The sequence below is a fragment of the Manis pentadactyla genome, chromosome 9 (assembly GCF_030020395.1).
Source record: "Manis pentadactyla isolate mManPen7 chromosome 9, mManPen7.hap1, whole genome shotgun sequence".
In the NCBI taxonomy this organism is placed as follows: Eukaryota; Metazoa; Chordata; class Mammalia; order Pholidota; family Manidae; genus Manis; species Manis pentadactyla.
Genome location: NC_080027.1, coordinates 37,591,303 through 37,609,754, shown reverse-complemented (window position 1 = coordinate 37,609,754; position 18,452 = coordinate 37,591,303). Strand labels below are relative to the sequence as shown.

General features: G+C 40.8%; 1 protein-coding gene across 3 annotated transcripts in view; it reads left to right on the top strand.

Moving 5' to 3' along the window:
- Positions 1–291: 291 nt before the first annotated feature.
- ACER3 (alkaline ceramidase 3) overlaps positions 292–18,452 on the top strand; it is a 139,080-nt gene continuing 120,919 nt past the window's right edge. For 2 of the 3 annotated variants that reach the window (XM_057507200.1, XM_036895382.2), the window contains exon 1: positions 292–424. In XM_057507200.1, the coding sequence (XP_057363183.1) occupies positions 322–424 (103 nt within the window). In that variant the 5' untranslated portion in view covers positions 292–321. Of the gene's footprint in view, positions 481–18,452 lie in introns of all 3 variants that reach the window. The other variant, XM_036895383.2, reaches the window with a different exon arrangement.

The following is an 18,452-nucleotide window of genomic DNA, read 5'->3' as shown; positions in this document are numbered from 1 at the left end:
GGATGTCAGCGGCCCGGACCCTGCGGCCACAGGCGTGCCGAGGCGGGGCGGGCCGCCCGGGTCCCCGCCGCGCCCCTCCCGGGGGAGGTGGAGGCAGGGCCCGCCCGGCGCCCAGCCGTGGGGAGCGAGCCCGCCTGCTCGCGGCGACCTCGAGGCCCCGGGGGGCGGAGTCTCCGCGCCGGGGCGGCCGTGACGGCGCGGGGCCCTGCCCCTCGGGAGGCGGGCGGGGCGCCGGGCGGGCGCGCGAGCGGGGCCCGAGCCGGCCCGGGAGCCCGCGGAGGCGAGCGCGGCAGGCGCAGCGCTGGGCGGCGGCGGCGCGCGATGGCTCCGGCTGCGGACCGCGAGGGCTACTGGGGCCTCACGACCTCCACGCTCGACTGGTGTGAGGAGAACTACGCGGTGACCTGGTACATGGCCGAGTTCTGTGAGTGCGGGCGCCGGCCCCCGGCCCGAGGCGCCGTTCTGAGGGGGAGACGCCGGGTGAGGAAGGCGGCGGGCGGACCCGGAGCGGCGGCAGGCCTGCCGCGGGAGGCGGGCGGCGGGGCCCCGGCCGGCGGGCAGGAGTGGGGGTGCTGCAGATGAGGGGGCCGGTAGGGGGACCCGGTGTGTCGGGTGAGGACTGCCGGCGTCCGGGCGGGCCGGGGGGTCAAGACTGAGGCACGGAAGAGGAGTGGGGAGCCCCTGCCGGTTCTGCGGGGAAGTCCGAGGGGCGGGGCTGCGGACGGGAGACTGAGGGAGAGTGGAGGGCTCTGCGCACCGGAACGAGGGCCCGTGACACCTGCTCCTGCTGTTGATTTAGCCACCTGCGCCCTAAGGGTGCAAAGAAGGCAACAGTGCCTCACTTCATGTTTCCCCCAATCCGTGAAAACAGTAAATTCCTTCCTTTCCTCTTTCTCTGTTCATGTTAGAGCTCTCGGTCACTTGCAGCGAACGGTTTCCCAGTCTCAGATCCCCAAGTCCACCCTCGTCGGCCCCACTCCCACTCGGGATATCTTCAAGCGCCAGAGATCATCTACTCTCCGAGCACTGTTACTCAACTATGCCTTGCAACAGACGTAGAAGGCAGAGTGCCTAATCTGCACCCTCCTGATCGTGCCAGGCTCCCAAGAGCACAAGGGACCACGTCCCGACTCTTTCCTGCCTCCTTTCTGACTACCTAGGGACTAGGGTTCCCCTGAGGATACAGCTTTCACTGGTTGCACCTTCTGAGAACTTTGGGGACAATCCTCCTCCAGCTGCTGCCCCTGACAGGCACCCCTTGCCCTCACAGACTCTGTGTGTGTGTCTTTGTCTATTTCCCCAGATGATTATTTCTCCCAAGCTAGGAGAGCTCAGGAAAAATCTGCCACTTCTCTTTCTGGAGTTCACTTTGGTCAAGTTTTGAGAGCACAGTGTTTGATCGTTCTTGGGTACCTTCCTCTGGCAAGGTACAGAGAATATTTCTTGGCTAACTCTTACTGCCTTCTTTTAATTGGATCGACTTTCTCAGAACATGTAGCAAGACTCTTTTCAGCTAACCTTGCCATCGTTGGGTCCTACTCCCAGGCATGTATTTGGCTTTGTAGGAAAGTAGCAAGAGATTCATTCCAGTTGGTCCTACTTTATTCTGCTTGAAGTAATTGTTAAGTAAAAACACAAAAACACAAAACTTGTTTTGTGGTTTTCAAGACTTTAGTACCATTCCCTTTAAACTATTTAGACTGAGAGTTATTTTTCCTGAACTACTGGTTTAAATTAATCATTTTTACATAATAGTGGGAAGAGTATGGCAAAAGGATCGTTTGTAGTTTGGCAGCCCACATGTTGGCCAGGGAAGTGCTTTGCTAATTTGTTGTTAGATCACATTGGCAAGCTCATACCTGGTCTAGAGAAGGTCCATGAGGGAAGGGACTTAAAACCATGCTTTCTGAACTGGAAACATGTAACATGGAAAAGAGAAACTCAAGGGTCTTCATATGTCAGGTGGGCTGTCACACGGAGCAGTTAAAATTCCTGTATTTCCTAGAATGTGGAATTAGAGCTTATGGGTGGAAACTGATTTTAAGGTGGAGAAATTTTCTTCAACATAAGGAAAATTTTTAATTGAAGATATAACCATGGAATGGGTTGACTTGAGAGGTAGTCGGCTTTCTGTCACGGAGTGTTACAACAGACATTGCTCAACTAACTCACATTAATATTTTATAGGCAATTAATTGTTTAGTAGAGAAAAGGGGTTGCTTTTAGCTGGCCTGTTTCCTTTGCAGCTTTTTTAGGTAGATACAGATAATAATGATTCTGAGTTTAGAACCAAGGGTTAGAGTCAAAAGAGAAAACTGACAGGTCATGTGAATTATGAGAGAGCAAGATACTACTGTCCTGCCAGATAGCTCTGAAAAATGGGAAATGGCTTTAGTTTTTAATGTCCTCAGAAGAGGAAATCTGAGCAGACTGCAGGGAGGGTTTTGACATGGGAACTAGGGGTTGCAGAGGATGAGTGAATGTCACAGCCCTTTGCATGTGTACCTTGGGAGAAAATGATCTGGAGGAATTTGAGGTTAAGCCTTCTTACGCAGCAGTACTGGCTGTCTATCATATCTTGGGAGTAAAAGAGTTTGATCTTTGAAAAAAATGCTTACTGATGATGTGTTTAAAACAAATACAGCCTTATCATTATAATATTTACATTAATGGTAAATATTAAGGATAGTAATAATAATGGTGATAATAGCTATATCTAAAGGCTTACTATGTACCACAACTTGCTAAGCACTTCATATATATTATCTCTTTCTATCATTACCATAATTCCAAAAAGAAGATATTATTATCCTCATTTCACAGACTAGGAAATTTAAGCTCTAAGAAGTAATCTAAGGTGGTGAAAAGTAGTGTAGAAGTAGTGTTCAAGTTGAGGTCTGACTCTAAAACCACTATCCAATATTACTTCTGTCACACATTGTTTTGCTCTTGCATGTAAGGGATGATAACAAGCATGAAATAGTATACTATCACAAAGGACAAATTGAATTCAAGAAGCCTATCTTTCAGCATTAGGGTATGTATAATTTGGGTAATAGAAAGATGAGTTTGGGGAATTGCATGTTCAGATATGGCAATGGTTCTCAGTCACTGAAAAACCTGAAAATCTGTCTTAACAGCACAGAAAACCATTTCAAATTCCTTTTTTGTTTAAGCAGACTGTAAGGACAGGAGAAAAGGTAGAGAGAGGGTTTCTCTTTGGTTGTGAAATAATAAGCACCTTGATGTTCTGCAAGGGATAGGTATAGACAGTCCTCACTTTGCCTGGTAGTGTGGGAGAATACAAACGACCAAGTTAAAAGCTGCCGAAGTGATCTTAATAGTCAATTGAAAAAGTTACAATTATTCTATAAGCTTTAAAGATTTTTGATAAACATTGTAAACCCTCTTACCATTCATTATAAATATGTAGAGAAACAAAAGAATTAGTAAAACTAATATGTATTAGTACAGTGTAATTTAAAACATTAAAAGCATTGAGAACTTTTTTTATAAAAGAATTTAGCAAAAGTAGTTTGAACAGTGCTTGCCTTTTTTTAATGAATGTATCATTTATATACAATCTTATGATAGTTTCACATACACAACACATTGGTTCAGCATTCACCCATGTTATCAAGATCTCACCCCCTCCGTTGTGGTCACTGTCAACGTAGTAAGATGTTATGGAGACATTAATTGTATTCTCCATGCTATATTACCATCCTAGTGACCTACCTATATTGTGATTGTGAATTATAGTGCCTCTTAATCCCCTTCTCCCTCCCTACTCACCCTCCCCAACCCACCCCCTTTGGTAACTACTAGTCCCTTCTAGTACTAGTAGCTGTGAATCTACTGCTTTTTTTGTTCCTTCTGTTTTGCTTTTTTTTTTTTTTTTTTTTAATAATTATTTTTTATTGAAGGGTAGTTGACACACAGTATTACATTACATGAGTTTCAAGTGTACAACACAGTGGTAGAACATTTATATACATAATTCTAGGTTCCAGCTATCACCCTACCAAGCTGTTACAATATCTTGACTATATTCCTTATGCTATACATTACATCCCGGTTACTAATTTATTTTACCATTGGAAGTCTGTCCCTTTTTTTTTTTTTTTTTGTGAGGGCATCTCTCATATTTATTGATCAAATGGTTGTTAACGACAATAAAATTCTGTATAGGGGAGTCAATGCTCAATGCACAATCATTATTCCACCCCAAGCCTAATTTTTGTCAGTCTCCAATCTTCTGAGGCATAACAAACAAGTTCTTACATGGAGAACAAATTCTTACATAATGAATAAGTTACATAGTGAACAGTACAAGGGCAGTCATCACAGAAACTTTCGGTTTTGCTCATGCATTATGAACTATAAACAGTCAGTTCAAATATGAATACTCATTTGGTTTTTATACTTGATTTATATGTGGATACCACATTTCTCTCTTTATTATTATTATTTTTAATAAAATGCTGAAGTGGTAGGTAGATACAAGATAAAGGTAGAAAACATAGTTTAGTGTTGTAAGAGAGCACATGTAGATGATCAGGTGTGTGCCTGTAGACTATGTGTTAATCCAAGCTAGACCAGGGCAATAAAACATCCACGTATGCAGAAGATTTCTCTCAGAACGGGGGGGTGAGGTTCTAAGCCTCACCTCTGTTGATCCCCAATTTCTCACCTGATGGCCCCCCTGCGACTGTGCCTGTCTTAGGTTGTTCCTCCCTTGAGGAATCTTACCCGTCTCTGGCTAACCAGTCATCTTCCGGGGCCATACAGGGAAATGTGAAGTTGGTAAGTGAGAGAGAAGCCTTATTGTTTGAAAAAGTTAGCTTTTTACTTCTTTGCATATTTATGCCCTGTGGCTTCTATGCCCAGCATTTGTCTTGAGGTATCTTTACCACTTGGAAGAATTATGATACTCGGTAAATTTGATATGAGGCACGAATTCTATTTAAGGGTTGTAATTAGGAAGGAAGAAGAAAAGCTATAGAAGTAGCAGGCGGAAGAAAACATGGGAAGATTGATTATTTCTTTGATATATCTTCTTGTAGAGTAACTTCAGCATGTATAGGTTTTAAGCTACTACTTAAATTGCACACACACATTAACATAATAGGAGTATAGTTACATAACCAAAGCATATCTGTAATTACTAGCCATCTGCAGTGAAACCAAGAAAACCAGTTAGGCACCTTAGGCATTTGTGAAAACTTATCTATGATATGGTGGATATTGTCCAAATGAACTTGAACAGTCTGAGAGAAATCAGACAAATTAAAACAACCCATTCCTGGGGACTGTTCACATGCCATATGTTCTTTTAACAATAAATAGTTTGTAGTTGTAAGACTTTGGAGCGCTACAATTTGCACTTCTCCAGATTCTTGGTTGAGTTCCAACAGTATAGATCCAGTCCAATTTTGTTGTTTTACTGTATGCACAGGCCAGCTTAGATATCTCCTTCCTCATTCCCATGGCAAGTCCAGGAACTGGTGGGATGAGTGCATCTACAGCTGTAGCAGTGCATGGATCTTTGTTGGGGTTTTTTGATGATCATCTTCTGGCATGAGTCTTCCAGAGAGTGCAGATGTTGGAAGTTCTTTTTCATATTGTATCTTAGTTCATTTTTGGGGTAGCCCAATTAGGCTTTGATCCTCTGTATAAACACAAACAGACCCTTTGCCTACACTTTTATATGCCCTTTATACCATTGTGTAGAACTCGTTGGAGGTTACCACACAGGAACTGCCCTTTTTTTTTTTTTTTTTTTTTTGCTATCACTAATCTACACTTACATGACGAATATTATGTTTACTAGGCTCTCCCCTGTACCAGGTCTCCCCTATAAACCCCTTTACAGTCACTGTCCATCAGCATAGCAAAATGTTGTAGAATCACTACTTGCCTTCTCTGTGTTGTACAGCCCTCCCTTTTCTCCTACCCCCCCATGCATGTTAATCTTAATACCCCCCTACTTCTCCCCCCCTTATCCCTCCCTACCCACCCATCCTCCCCAGTCCCTTTCCCTTTGGTACCTGTTAGTCCATTCTTGAGTTCTGTGATTCTGCTGCTGTTTTGTTCCTTCAGTTTTTCCTTTGTTCTTATATTCCACAGATAAGTGAAATCATTTGGTATTTCTCTTTCTCCGCTTGGCTTGTTTCACTGAGCATAATACCCTCCAGCTCCATCCATGTTGCTGCAAATGATTGGATTTGCCCTTTTCTTATGGCTGAGTAGTATTCCATTGTGTATATGTACCACATCTTCTTTATCCATTCATCTACTGATGGACATTTAGGTTGCTTCCAATTCTTGGCTATTGTGAATAGTGCTGCAATAAACATAGGGGTGCATCTGTCTTTCTCAAACTTGATTGCTGCGTTCTTAGGGTAAATTCCTAGGAGTGCAATTCCTGGGTCAAATGGTAAGTCTGTTTTGAGCATTTTGATATACCTCCATACTGCTTTCCACAATGGTTGAACTAGTTTACATTCCCACCAGCAGTGTAGGAGGGTTCCCCTTTCTCCACAGCCTCGCCAACATTTGTTGTTGTTTGTCTTTTGGATGGCAGCCATCCTTACTGGTGTGAGGTGATACCTCATTGTAGTTTTAATTTGCATTTCTCTGATAATTAGCGATGTGGAGCATCTTTTCATGTGTCTGTTGGCCATCTGTATTTCTTTTTTGGAGAACTGTCTGTTCAGTTCCTCTGCCCATTTTTTAATTGGGTTATTTGTTTTTTGTTTGTTGAGGCGTGAGAGCTCCTTATATATTCTGGACGTCAAGCCTTTATCGGATGTGTCATTTTCAAATATATTCTCCCATACTGTAGGGATCCTTCTTGTTCTATTGATGGTGTCTTTTGCTGTACAGAAGCTTTTCAGCTTAATATAGTCAAACTTACTCATTTTTGCTGTTGTTTTCCTTGCCCGGGGAGATATGTTCAAGAAGAGGTCACTCATGTTTATGTCTAAGAGGTTTTCGCCTATGTTTTCTTCCAAGAGTTTAATGGTTTCATGGCTTACATTCAGGTCTTTGATCCATTTTGAGTTTACTTTTGTATATGGGGTTAGACAATGGTCCAGTTTCATTCTCCTACATGTAGCTGTCCAGTTTTGCCAGCACCACCTGTTGAAGAGACTGTCATTTCGCCATTGTATGTCCATGGCTCCTTTATCAAATATTAATTGACCATATATGTCTGGGTTAATGTCTGGATTCTCTAGTCTGTTCCATTGGTCTGTGGCTCTGCTCTTGTGCCAGTACCAAATTGTCTTGATTACTATGGCTTTATAGTAGAGCTTGAAGTTGGGGAGTGAGATCCCCCCTACTTTATTCTTCTTTCTCAGGATTGCTTTGGCTATTCGGGGTCTTTGGTGTTTCCATATGAATTTTTGAATTATTTGTTCCAGTTCATTGAAGAATGTTGCTGGTAGTTTCATAGGGATTGCATCAAATCTGTATATTGCTTTGGGCAGGATGGCCATTTTAACGATATTAATTCTTCCTAGCCACGAGCATGGGATGAGTTTCCATCTGTTAGTGTCCCCTTTAATTTCTCTTAAGAGTGACTTGTAGTTTTCAGAGTATAAGTCTTTCACTTCTTTGGTTAGGTTTATTCCTAGGTATTTTATTTTTTTTGATGCAATTGTGAATGGAGTTGTTTTCCTGATTTCTCTTTCTGTTGGTTCATTGTTAGTATATAGGAAAGCCACAGATTTCTGTGTGTTGATTTTGTATCCTGCAACTTTGCTGTATTCCGATATCAGTTCTAGTAGTTTTGGGGTGGAGTCTTTAGGGTTTTTTATGTACAGTATCATGTCATCTGCAAATAGTGACAGTTTAACTTCTTCTTTACCAATCTGGATTCCTTGTATTTCTTTATTTTGTCTGATTGCCGTGGCTAGGACCTCCAGTACTATGTTAAATAACAGTGGAGAGAGTGGGCATCCCTGTCTAGTTCCCGATCTCAGAGGAAATGCTTTCAGCTTCTCGCTGTTCAATATAATGTTGGCTGTGGGTTTATCATAGATGGCCTTTATTATGTTGAGGTACTTGCCCTCTATTCCCATTTTGCTGAGAGTTTTTAACATGAATGGATGTTGAACTTTGTCAAATGCTTTTTCAGCATCTATGGAGATGATCATGTGGTTTTTGTCTTTCTTTTTGTTGATGTGGTGGATGATGTTGATGGACTTTCGAATGTTGTACCATCCTTGCATCCCTGGAATGAATCCCACTTGGTCATGGTGTATGATCCTTTTGATGTATTTTTGAATTCGGTTTGCTAATATTTTGTTGAGTATTTTTGCATCTACGTTCATCAGGGATATTGGTCTGTAGTTTTCTTTTTTGGTGGTGTCTTTGCCTGGTTTTGGTATTAGGGTGATGTTAGCTTCATAGAATGAGTTTGGGAGTATCCCCTCCTCCTCTATTTTTTGGAAAACTTTAAGGAGAATGGGTATTATGTCTTCCCTGTATGTCTGATAAAATTCCGAGGTAAATCCATCTGGCCCGGGGGTTTTGTTCTTTGGTAGTTTTTTGATTACCTCTTCAATTTCGTTGCTGGTAATTGGTCTGTTTAGATTTTCTGTTTCTTCCTGGGTCAATCTTGGAAGGTTATATTTTTCTAGGAAGTTGTCCATTTCTCCTAGGTTTCCCAGCTTGTTAGCATATAGGTTTTCATAGTATTCTCCAATAATTCTTTGCATTTCCGTGGGGTCCGTCGTGATTTTTCCTTTCTCGTTTCTGATACTGTTGATTTGTGTTGATTCTCTTTTCTTCTTAATAAGTCTGGCTAGAGGCTTATCTATTTTGTTTATTTTCTCGAAGAACCAGCTCTTGGTTTCATTGATTTTTGCTATTGTTTTATTCTTCTCAATTTTATTTATTTCTTCTCTGATCTTTATTATGTCCCTCCTTCTGCTGACCTTAGGCCTCATCTGTTCTTCTTTTTCCAATTTCGATAATTGTGACATTAGACCATTCATTTGGGATTGCTCTTCCTTTTTTAAATATGCTTGGATTGCTATATACTTTCCTCTTAAGACTGCTTTTGCTGTGTCCCACAGAAGTTGGGGCTTAGTGTTGTTGTTGTCATTTGTTTCCATATATTGCTGGATCTCCATTTTGATTTGGTCATTGATCCATTGATTATTTAGGAGCGTGTTGTTAAGCCTCCATGTGTTTGTGAGCCTCTTTGCTTTCTTTGTACAGTTTATTTCTAGTTTTATGCCTTTGTGGTCTGAAAAGTTGGTTGGTAGGATTTCAATCTTTTGGAATTTTCTGAGGCTCTTTTTGTGGCCTAGTATGTGGTCTATTCTGGAGAATGTTCCATGTGCACTTGAGAAGAATGTATATCCCGCTGCTTTTGGATGTAGAGTTCTATAGATGTCTATTACGTCCATCTGCTCTACTGTGTTGTTCAGTGCTTCCGTGTCCTTACTTATTTTCTGCCCAGTGGATCTATCCTTTGGGGTGAGTGGTGTGTTGAAGTCTCCTAGAATGAATGCATTGCAGTCTATATCCCCCTTTAGTTCTGTTAGTATTTGTTTCACATATGCTGGTGCTCCTGTGTTGGGTGCATATATATTTAGAATGGTTATATCCTCTTGTTGGACTGAGCCCTTTATCATTATGTAGTGTCCTTCTTTATCTCTTGTTACTTTCTTTGTTTTGAAGTCTATTTTGTCTGATATTAGTACTGCAACCCCTGCTTTCTTCTCACTGTTGTTTGCTTGAAATATGTTTTTCCATCCCTTGACTTTTAGTCTGTACATGTCTTTGGGTTTGAGGTGAGTTTCTTGTAAGCAGCATATAGATGGGTCTTGCTTTTTTATCCATTCTGTTACTCTGTGTCTTTTGATTGGTGCATTCAACCCATTAACATTTAGGGTGACTATTGAAAGATATGTACTTATTGCCATTGCAGGCTTTAAATTCGTGGTTACCAGAGGTTCAAGGTTAGCCTCTTTAGTATCTTACTGCCTAACTTAGCTCGCTTATTGAGCTGTTATATACACTGTCTGGAGATTCTTTTCTTCTCTCCCTTCTTGTTCGTCCTCCTCGATTCTTCATATGTTGGGTGTTTTGTGCTGTGCTCTTTCTAGGAGTGCTCCCATCTAGAGCAGTCCCTGTAAGATGTTCTGTAGAGGTGGTTTGTGGAAAGCAAATTCCCTCAGCTTTTGTTTGTCTGGGAATCGTTTAATCACACCGTCATATTTGAATGATAGTCGTGCTGGATACAGTATCCTTGGTTCAAGGCCCTTCTGTTTCATTGTATTAAATATATCATGCCATTCTCTTCTGGCCTGTAGGGTTTCTGTTGAGAAATCTGACGTTAGCCTGATGGGTTTCCCTTTATAGGTGACCTTTTTCTCTCTAGCTGCCTTTAACACTCTTTCCTTGTCCTTGATCTTTGCCATTTTAATTATTATGTGTCTTGGTGTTGCCCTTCTTGGATCCTTTCTGTTGGGGGTTCTGTGTATTTCCGTGGTCTGTTTGATTACTTCCTCCCCCAGTGTGGGGAAGTTTTCAGCAATTATTTCTTCTAAGATACTTTCCATCTCTTTGCCTCTCTCTTCTTCTGGGACCCCTATAATACGGATATTGCTCCTTTTAGATTGGTCACACAGTTCTCTTAATATTGTTTCATTCCTGGAGATCCTTTTGTCTCTCTCTATGTCAGCTTCTATGCGTTCCTGTTCTCTGATTTCAATTCCATCAATGGCCTCTTGCATTCTATCCATTCTGCTTATAAACCCTTCCAGAGTTTGTTTCATTTCTGCGATCTCCTTTCTGGCATCTGTGATCTCTTTCCGGACTTCATCCCATTTTTCTTGCGTATTTCTCTGCATCTCTGTCAGCATGTTTATGATTCTTATTTTGAATTCTTTGTCAGGAAGACTGGTTAGGTCTGTCTCCTTCTCTGGTGTTGTCTCTGTGATCTTTGTCTGCCTGTAGCTTTGCCTTTTCATGGTGATAGGAATAGTCTGCAGAACTGGGACGAGTGACGGCTGGAAGGACTTCCTTTCTTGTTGGTTTGTGGCCCTCCTCTCCTGGGAGAACAGCGGCCTCTAGTGGCTTGTGCTGCGCAGCTGCGCGCAGACAGGGTTTCTGCTTCCTGCCCGGCTGCTATGGAGTTAATCTCCGCTGTTGCTGTGGGCGTGGCCTGGCTCGGGCAGCTACTCCGAAATGGTGGAGTCGCGTTGGAGCAGGAGCTGCTGGGAGGCTATTTATCTCCGTAAGGGGCCTCCCTGCTCCCTGCAGCCCAGGGGTTAGGGTGCCCAGAGATCCCGGATTCCCTACCTCTGGATTAAGTGACCCGCCCTGCCCCTTTAAGACTTCCAAAAAGCACCCGCCAAAACAAAACAACGACCACAAAAAAAAACAAGAAAAAAAAATTTTTTTAATTAAAAAAAAAAAAAATTTTTAATTAAAAAAAAAAGGTGGTCGTTCGTTTTTCTTTATTCTTCGGTGCCAGCCTCAGGCCTCTGCTCACCGGTCTTTCTGCCCTGTTTCCCTAATATTGGGGTCCCTGTCCCTTTAAGACTTCCAAAAAGCGCTCGCCAAAACAAAGCAGCAAAAAAGCAAAAAAAAAAAAAAATGGTCGCGCGCTTTTCTTATGTCCTCTGTCGCCCAGCCTCCAGTGCCTGCTCACTGTTCTTGCTGCCCTGTTTTCCCAGTATCGAGGGCCCTGCACTCTGGCCCGGATGGCTGGGGCTGGGTGTTCGGCAGCCCTGGGCTCCGTCTCCCTCCCGCTCTGCCTGCTCTTCTCCCGCCGGGAGCTGGGGGGAGGGGCGCTCGGCTCCCGCGGGGCCGGGGCTTGTATCTTACCCCCTTCGCGAGGCGCTGGGTTCTCTCAGGTGTGGATGTGGTCTGGATATTGTCCTGTGTCCTCTGGTCTTTATTCTAGGAAGGGTTGTCTTTGTTATATTTTCATAGATATATGTTGTTTTGGGAGGAGATTTCCGCTGCTCTACTCACGCCGCCATCTTCCGCCCCCTCCTGTTTTGCTTTGTTTTAATACTCCACAAATGAGTGAAATCATTTGGTTTCTGTCTTTCTCTACCTGACTTATTTCACTGATCATAATACCCTGTAGATGCATCCATGTTGTTGTAAATGGCAGGATTTCTTTTCTTTTTATGCTTGCCTTCTTCTCATAACTTATGATGTGGAATGAGTAATTTTTCTGTGCTTTGGTGAATTGTCATACTTTCTAAGTTTGGATCAGCTTCCAACATTTTCTTCTTTTGCACTTTCAATATAGTGAAATATCTCCTAGATTTCCTTTAATGCAAAGTTTTTTGATTGCATCACTTCTGATCCATCTTTATCCTTTCTCACAACTACTCTTCATTTGTGCTGATAAGTTTGCCTTCATTAACTTCTTCTGCCTGAATATCTAGAGTCTCTCAAATGGCAGCAGTCAGCATTGTCACGGTTAGCTGGTTCTTCTAAAGCTGTGTATGTTTGATTGGAATTTTACTTCCATTACCACTTTTTGTTTCTTTGCTGCACTTCCATCATTGATGTCCAGTCCCCTCTTTAGATTATCTGTTTTTGTAAAATGTCACATATATTCATCACCAGGAGACAAGGACGCAACATAGCCACATACTTTGCTGTGTGTACACGAACTGAATAACAAATGTGTGTGACTGATCATCAGCAGATTTTGCCTTATGTTTTATCCATAGTTAGAAATTAGGCAGAGAGTTCCTGTTCTCTCAGTGCTTTGAAGATATTATTCCATTGTCTCCTGGCTTTTATTACTTCTGATGAGAAGTCCGACAACTATCTAATCATTGTTCTTTTGCACTTAATTTTGTAAAATCTACCTGCAGACTTTGAAAGAAGTGACTTGGTTAGTCCCTGATTGTGATGTGCTTCTACTGTTTATGTAGTGATTTGTGGACTGAAGATCTAGTCACAAAGTTTGTACTATATCCGATTACTCACATTTAACATACTGTGGTAACTGAAATTTGAGTTGTGTTGTTGGGGGATTGGTAATATTTAACTAAACTGGGGTAACTGAAATTTGTGACTGTTGGAACCCTGTATGGTGAAGACTTCCTGTGTATTTCTAATCCTCATAACATTCCTAGTAAGTAGGTGGTGTTATCCCCATTTTATAAAAGAGGAAACTGAGTCTTAGAGAAGTTGAACCTGTTCGGTATCATACAGCTATTTGGTGGCAGAAATGATTTTCAAATATAGGTCTGATAACTACTTCTACCAAGACATGCTATATAAAGAAAGTGGAATTTCAGATGCTGTTGATTTTGTGGAAGAAATATTTTTCTTAAACAGGAATTAAAACAGGAATTCTTTGTTTTATTTATGGCTTTGGAGGAGAATTATCCAGTTAAAAATTATTCAGGATGTTTTACTTATTCAGCAAATATTTATTGAACACCTATTTTGTTATTGACTTAAAATAGTAAAACTATATGAAGAATGTCTCTGTTCAAGGTAGCTAATAGGTCAGTAGGGGTATGAATGGATAAGTACAAATAAGCATTTCCTATTTTCAAGGGAAATGCATTCCTAAAAATGTATTTGAAAAGAGAATGTCCCAGAATTGACATATTATCAAGGAGGATTTATTTATCAGAAAGCTAAAAAATATTTTGAAGTTCTGAATTATGGATGTTACAGGGATTACCTCAGTCTGAGGGGATAACCTAGACAGTAATACATTCATGGATGGGGGAGAATGGGTGGTAATTTCTGGTAGGACCATTTGGCCATCTCCCTTTTGTCCTTGGGCTAGGGTGATTCAAGTTGGGTAGGTATCATCCCTAACAAATTTGCTTCCCCTTTCCCCATACTGCTCATAGGAATTGGGCAGAAGGAAAGCAGGGCAACCCTTAGTCATTATACCTCTATTATGGGATTTGCTTAGATGGGGTAAAGAGACCTTTCTTTCCTTGCCACTGCTGCACAAGACCAGAGAAGCTTTAACTAGCTGCCTTTGCCATACGCATATACTACTCAAGGCCTCCAGCTGCTTGTAGCTCATTGCTGCCTTTCTTTTCCTTTTATTTTTTCAGGCCCCTTCCCACTGTCTTCTCTGGATAAGTGAGCATGCTTGAAGCTTCTTTTGGTACTGGGGTTCTGTGATCTGGCAGAGGTGACATCCTTGTCACTTTAAGGAGGATGGTCTTTTTCCTGAGGGTTTTTGATAGGCAAGCAGCACTGTCTCCAACTTACAGCTCAAAAGGATCATAGGTTAACTGAAGAATGAAGGCCAAATGAAGGGCCAAATTCAGTGTACAAAGACTGTCAATGAATTGTTTCAGGTACTGGGAGGGGTATATGTGTATGGTACATTGGAACACAAGGAAAGAGTGCTCATTAAAGACTTAAAGCAGAAAGGCTTTAGAGTGTTAGTGCTGGAAGAATTGCCATACCAGGTATTAATTAATTATTATTTGTTTTAATTGTGGGAAAAAACATGTAACATAAAGTTTACCTTCTTAATATACAGTTCAACAGTGATAAGTACATTCATTGTTGTGTAATCAATCCCTAGAACTCCTTTCATTTGCAAAACTGAAACCATATCTATTAAATAATTCCTTTTCTCTTCCTCCCAAAACCCTCCCAACCACTCTTCTACTTCTGGCTCTATGAAATTGACTACTCTAGATATCTCATATAAGTGGAATCATACAGTTTTTGTCTCTTTTGCAACTGGCTTATTTCACTTAGTATAATGTCCTTGTGGTTCAGCCATGTTGTACATGTGTCATAACCAGCTTCTTTTTAAAGACTGAATAATATTCCATTGTGTGTATACACCACATTTTGTTTGTCCATTCATCCAATGATGGACACATGGGTTGTGTCCACCTCTTGGTTACTGTGAATAGTGTTGCCATGACGTGGGTGTACAAATATCTCTTCGCGACCCAAAAGTGGAATTGCTAGGTCATACAGTACCATAGCAGCTATGTAGCATATTCATTAGAAAGAAGGCTTTTATTATTTTCTTTCTTGGGCCCCATAAATTTATTATTCTCACACAAATTGTCATTTATAATTATTTCTACATAAATAGTAATTATTATTGTACTTTATCCCTATTTTAATTAAAGTCACATGTAACTGTCAATCAGCAATGTAGCCACTCTTACCACACTGTATTGATCCATAGGAGATGCAGTCACTAATTACTGTATATAATTCTAGTCCAAAGCAAAACAGCATAATATTTTCATTGCAGCCTTATTGATAAATTGGATTTTTGAAATATTGAAAATAGCAAATGGAAATAATAGCTAAATGGGGCACTTAATGTGCAAAGCTCCATGTGTATAATGTCTCATAAGAACCCCTATTTTAATCCTTACAACAACCTTTTTAAGTTAGATTCTGTTAGTTGTCCTGTTTTACAGATGTGGAAATTTAGGGCAGAGAGGGATTAAATAATTTGTGCAAAGTTTTCCACTTTGCAAGTCGCAATACAAGGATTTGAATTCATACAAGCTGACTCCAGAGCACACACTCTTTTGTCTTTCTTTGTTTTAAAATTAGCTTTTGGAGGTATAATTTACATACAATAAAATGCATCCATTTGAAATGTATAGGTTGAAAAATTTTGACAGGTGTGTACGTCTGTGTGTAGCCACCTCCCAATCAAGAGGTAGATGGTTTCTATCACCGTAAAAAAAGTTATCTACCAGAGCACTCATTTTTTTTCCAATTCTCTATTTTTTTAATTTTTTATTTTGGTATTATTAATATAAAATCACATGGGCAACACTGTGGTTACTAGATTCTCCCCATTATCAAATCCCCACCACATACCCCATTACAGTCACTGTCCATCAGCTTAGTAAGATGTTATAGACACTACTTGTCTTGTCTGTGCTATACTGCCTTCCCTGTGCCCCCACCACCACCGCTACATTATGTGTGCTAATCGTTATGCCCTAATTCCCCTTCTCCTTCCCTTCTCACCCACCCCCTGCAGTCTCTTTCCCTTTGGTAACTGTTAATCCATTCTTGGGTTCTGTGAGTCTGCTGCTGTTTTGTTCCTTCACTTTTTGCTTTGTTCTTTTGCAGAGCACTCATTTTTAACCATGTGGGCTATGTATGATCTGTGAGCTAGGTACTGTTATAATCTTGATTTTGCAGTTGAAGACATCAAAGTTTGGGAAGGCTAAGTAACGTGCCCTAGGTTCACACACTGTTAAGTCTCAGAGCCTGAGAGTTGGGTCATTTGATTCCAGAACTATGCTCTTAACTAACATACGATCTTGCCTCTCTCTGTTACTACTTTTTCATTGGGTCCAGGGACCTCAGAGAAGTAGTGGTCTAACTTTCTCATTTTGCACATAAGGAGAAAGACTTTGAGAATTGAAGTAATTTGCCTAAGATTATGTTGCAAATTAGTGGTGAAACATGGACCAGAATGTACATTCAGTAGTTTCTTAGTATGGGGAATGGTGGAGCTGAGGATGACAGTGTTCAGTGTTGTGATGTCATATTGTTAATGAGTTACTAGGTCGTCGGGCTTCCTAAGAACAAGAAGAGCTCCTAATGAACTATGTTTTTAATGGTAAAAATACCTAACATCTATAAAGTGCTTCTCAGACTTTAATGTGCATGTAAATTACCTGGAGATCTTGTTAAAATGCACATTCTGATTGAGTAGCTGTGGAATGTGGCCTTAGATTCTGCATTTATTATATGCTGTCGGGTGATTCCAGTGCTTTTTGCTCTGGAGGCTACGGAGAAGCTAGGCTGTACAGTTCAGAAAGCACTTTTGTTTTGTTTTGTTTTCCCCTGTGAGGTGTAGGTGTTATCTGTGTTTGTATTTAAGGAAGCCAACTTAAAAAGGGTAAGTGACTTGTTCAGGATCTTAGAGCTGGTACTGGAACCTAGGTTTCTAACTTTGAAAACCAAGTTAGGTGTTTACCACCCCCACCCCCGCCCAAACCTAAAAACACTTCACGGGAAGGAAAGCTTGAAAATGATTGTTCTGGGTAGTGAGCTAAAATTAATACTTTCTCAGGAACAATTTTCATTCTTACTTGTTCCTAATACCTTTGCCAAGCTCAAACCAAACCATCTTTTAGACTTAAGTCTGAATAGTAGAGTTTGGTAATACATGAAGGCTAAGTACATTTTGAAGTCCAGTCTTGTCTTGGCTTTTATACATGTACCAGGTATTAACTAGGAAGAATTGTCATTTGGTAGCACATGTTGGAAGATATGATTATTATTTTTTTTAATGGAATGGTAATTGGTGTGTGGGTAAATAAGAACAACAATACCTTGAAGGGTAATTTGAGGTATTTTATTGAGCTGGAGTACATAGAAATGTAAATGAAAGTCTTTCTCAGTATATTATATTTCAGATTAAAAATTTAAGTTGTTTCTTTGATTTGGGGTTCTACCCTTGTTCCTATGCCAACTGTTTGCCAGACAGTGGGAAAGAAACCTTCCTGGGAGAGTTTAGGTAGTGCTGAAGAGCATTTAAAAAATAGTAAAGGCATGAAGAAACATTTTAGGGCCAGAGAAATGACAGAGTCCAAAAGAGACAGAAAAAGCAGTTTATAGTGAAATGAAAGTCCTGCATGCTTTACTGTGGGAAAAGTAAATGGGATAATGACTTGGAGTCAGAAACAGAATTTCTATTTGAACTTCGCTCCATTGAACCTTGTGACTTCTGGCAAATCACTTAATCATTCTTCTCATCAGTTTATTAAATGAGAATAATGATATTGGTAAGGTGATGAGAATTAAATGGCATGATACATGTGAAAGCACACAGGGAAGTGCCTGGCAAGTAAGTACAAGGTGCTCAATAAGGATTAGTTGAATTAGAAGCTAGTTGAAATGACTTAAAAATTATTAGTTGAATTGGAATCTAGTAAAAATAAGTTCTAAAAAATAAATCATGCTTTGTTACAATTGTGGTCCCTCATCTGTGATGGTTAATTTTATGTCTGAACTTGGTTAGTCTTGAGTATCAAGTTTCTTAAGCAAATACTAACTAGGTGTTTTGCTGTTTATAAATGTGGTTAACATCTACAATCAGTTGACTTTAAGCAAAGATTACCCTCAAGAATGTGGTTGGGCCTCATCCAGTCAGTTGAAAGGCCTTAAGAGCAAACACTGAGTTTAACCCCTACCTTCATTTGGGGAGGTTTTACCCGACTCCTCACATTAGTAGACTTTCTCCTTTCCCTTTTCTTCCCTTTCTTCCATACTTCTTTCATTTGTTTGAATATATTGTGAATATACCAGAATTTTTAGGTGTTTCTCAGTGGGAAGTTCTCTTAGATTATCTAGTGTTCTCACGACCTTAACCTGGTTACTTTTTCACCTGCTGTTCCCTTGTCATTTGCAGTTGCCTTTTCTCAGTGGGTGGATACCTCTTTAAATCTTGACTGATTACTCCTTAGAAAATTAGGTAC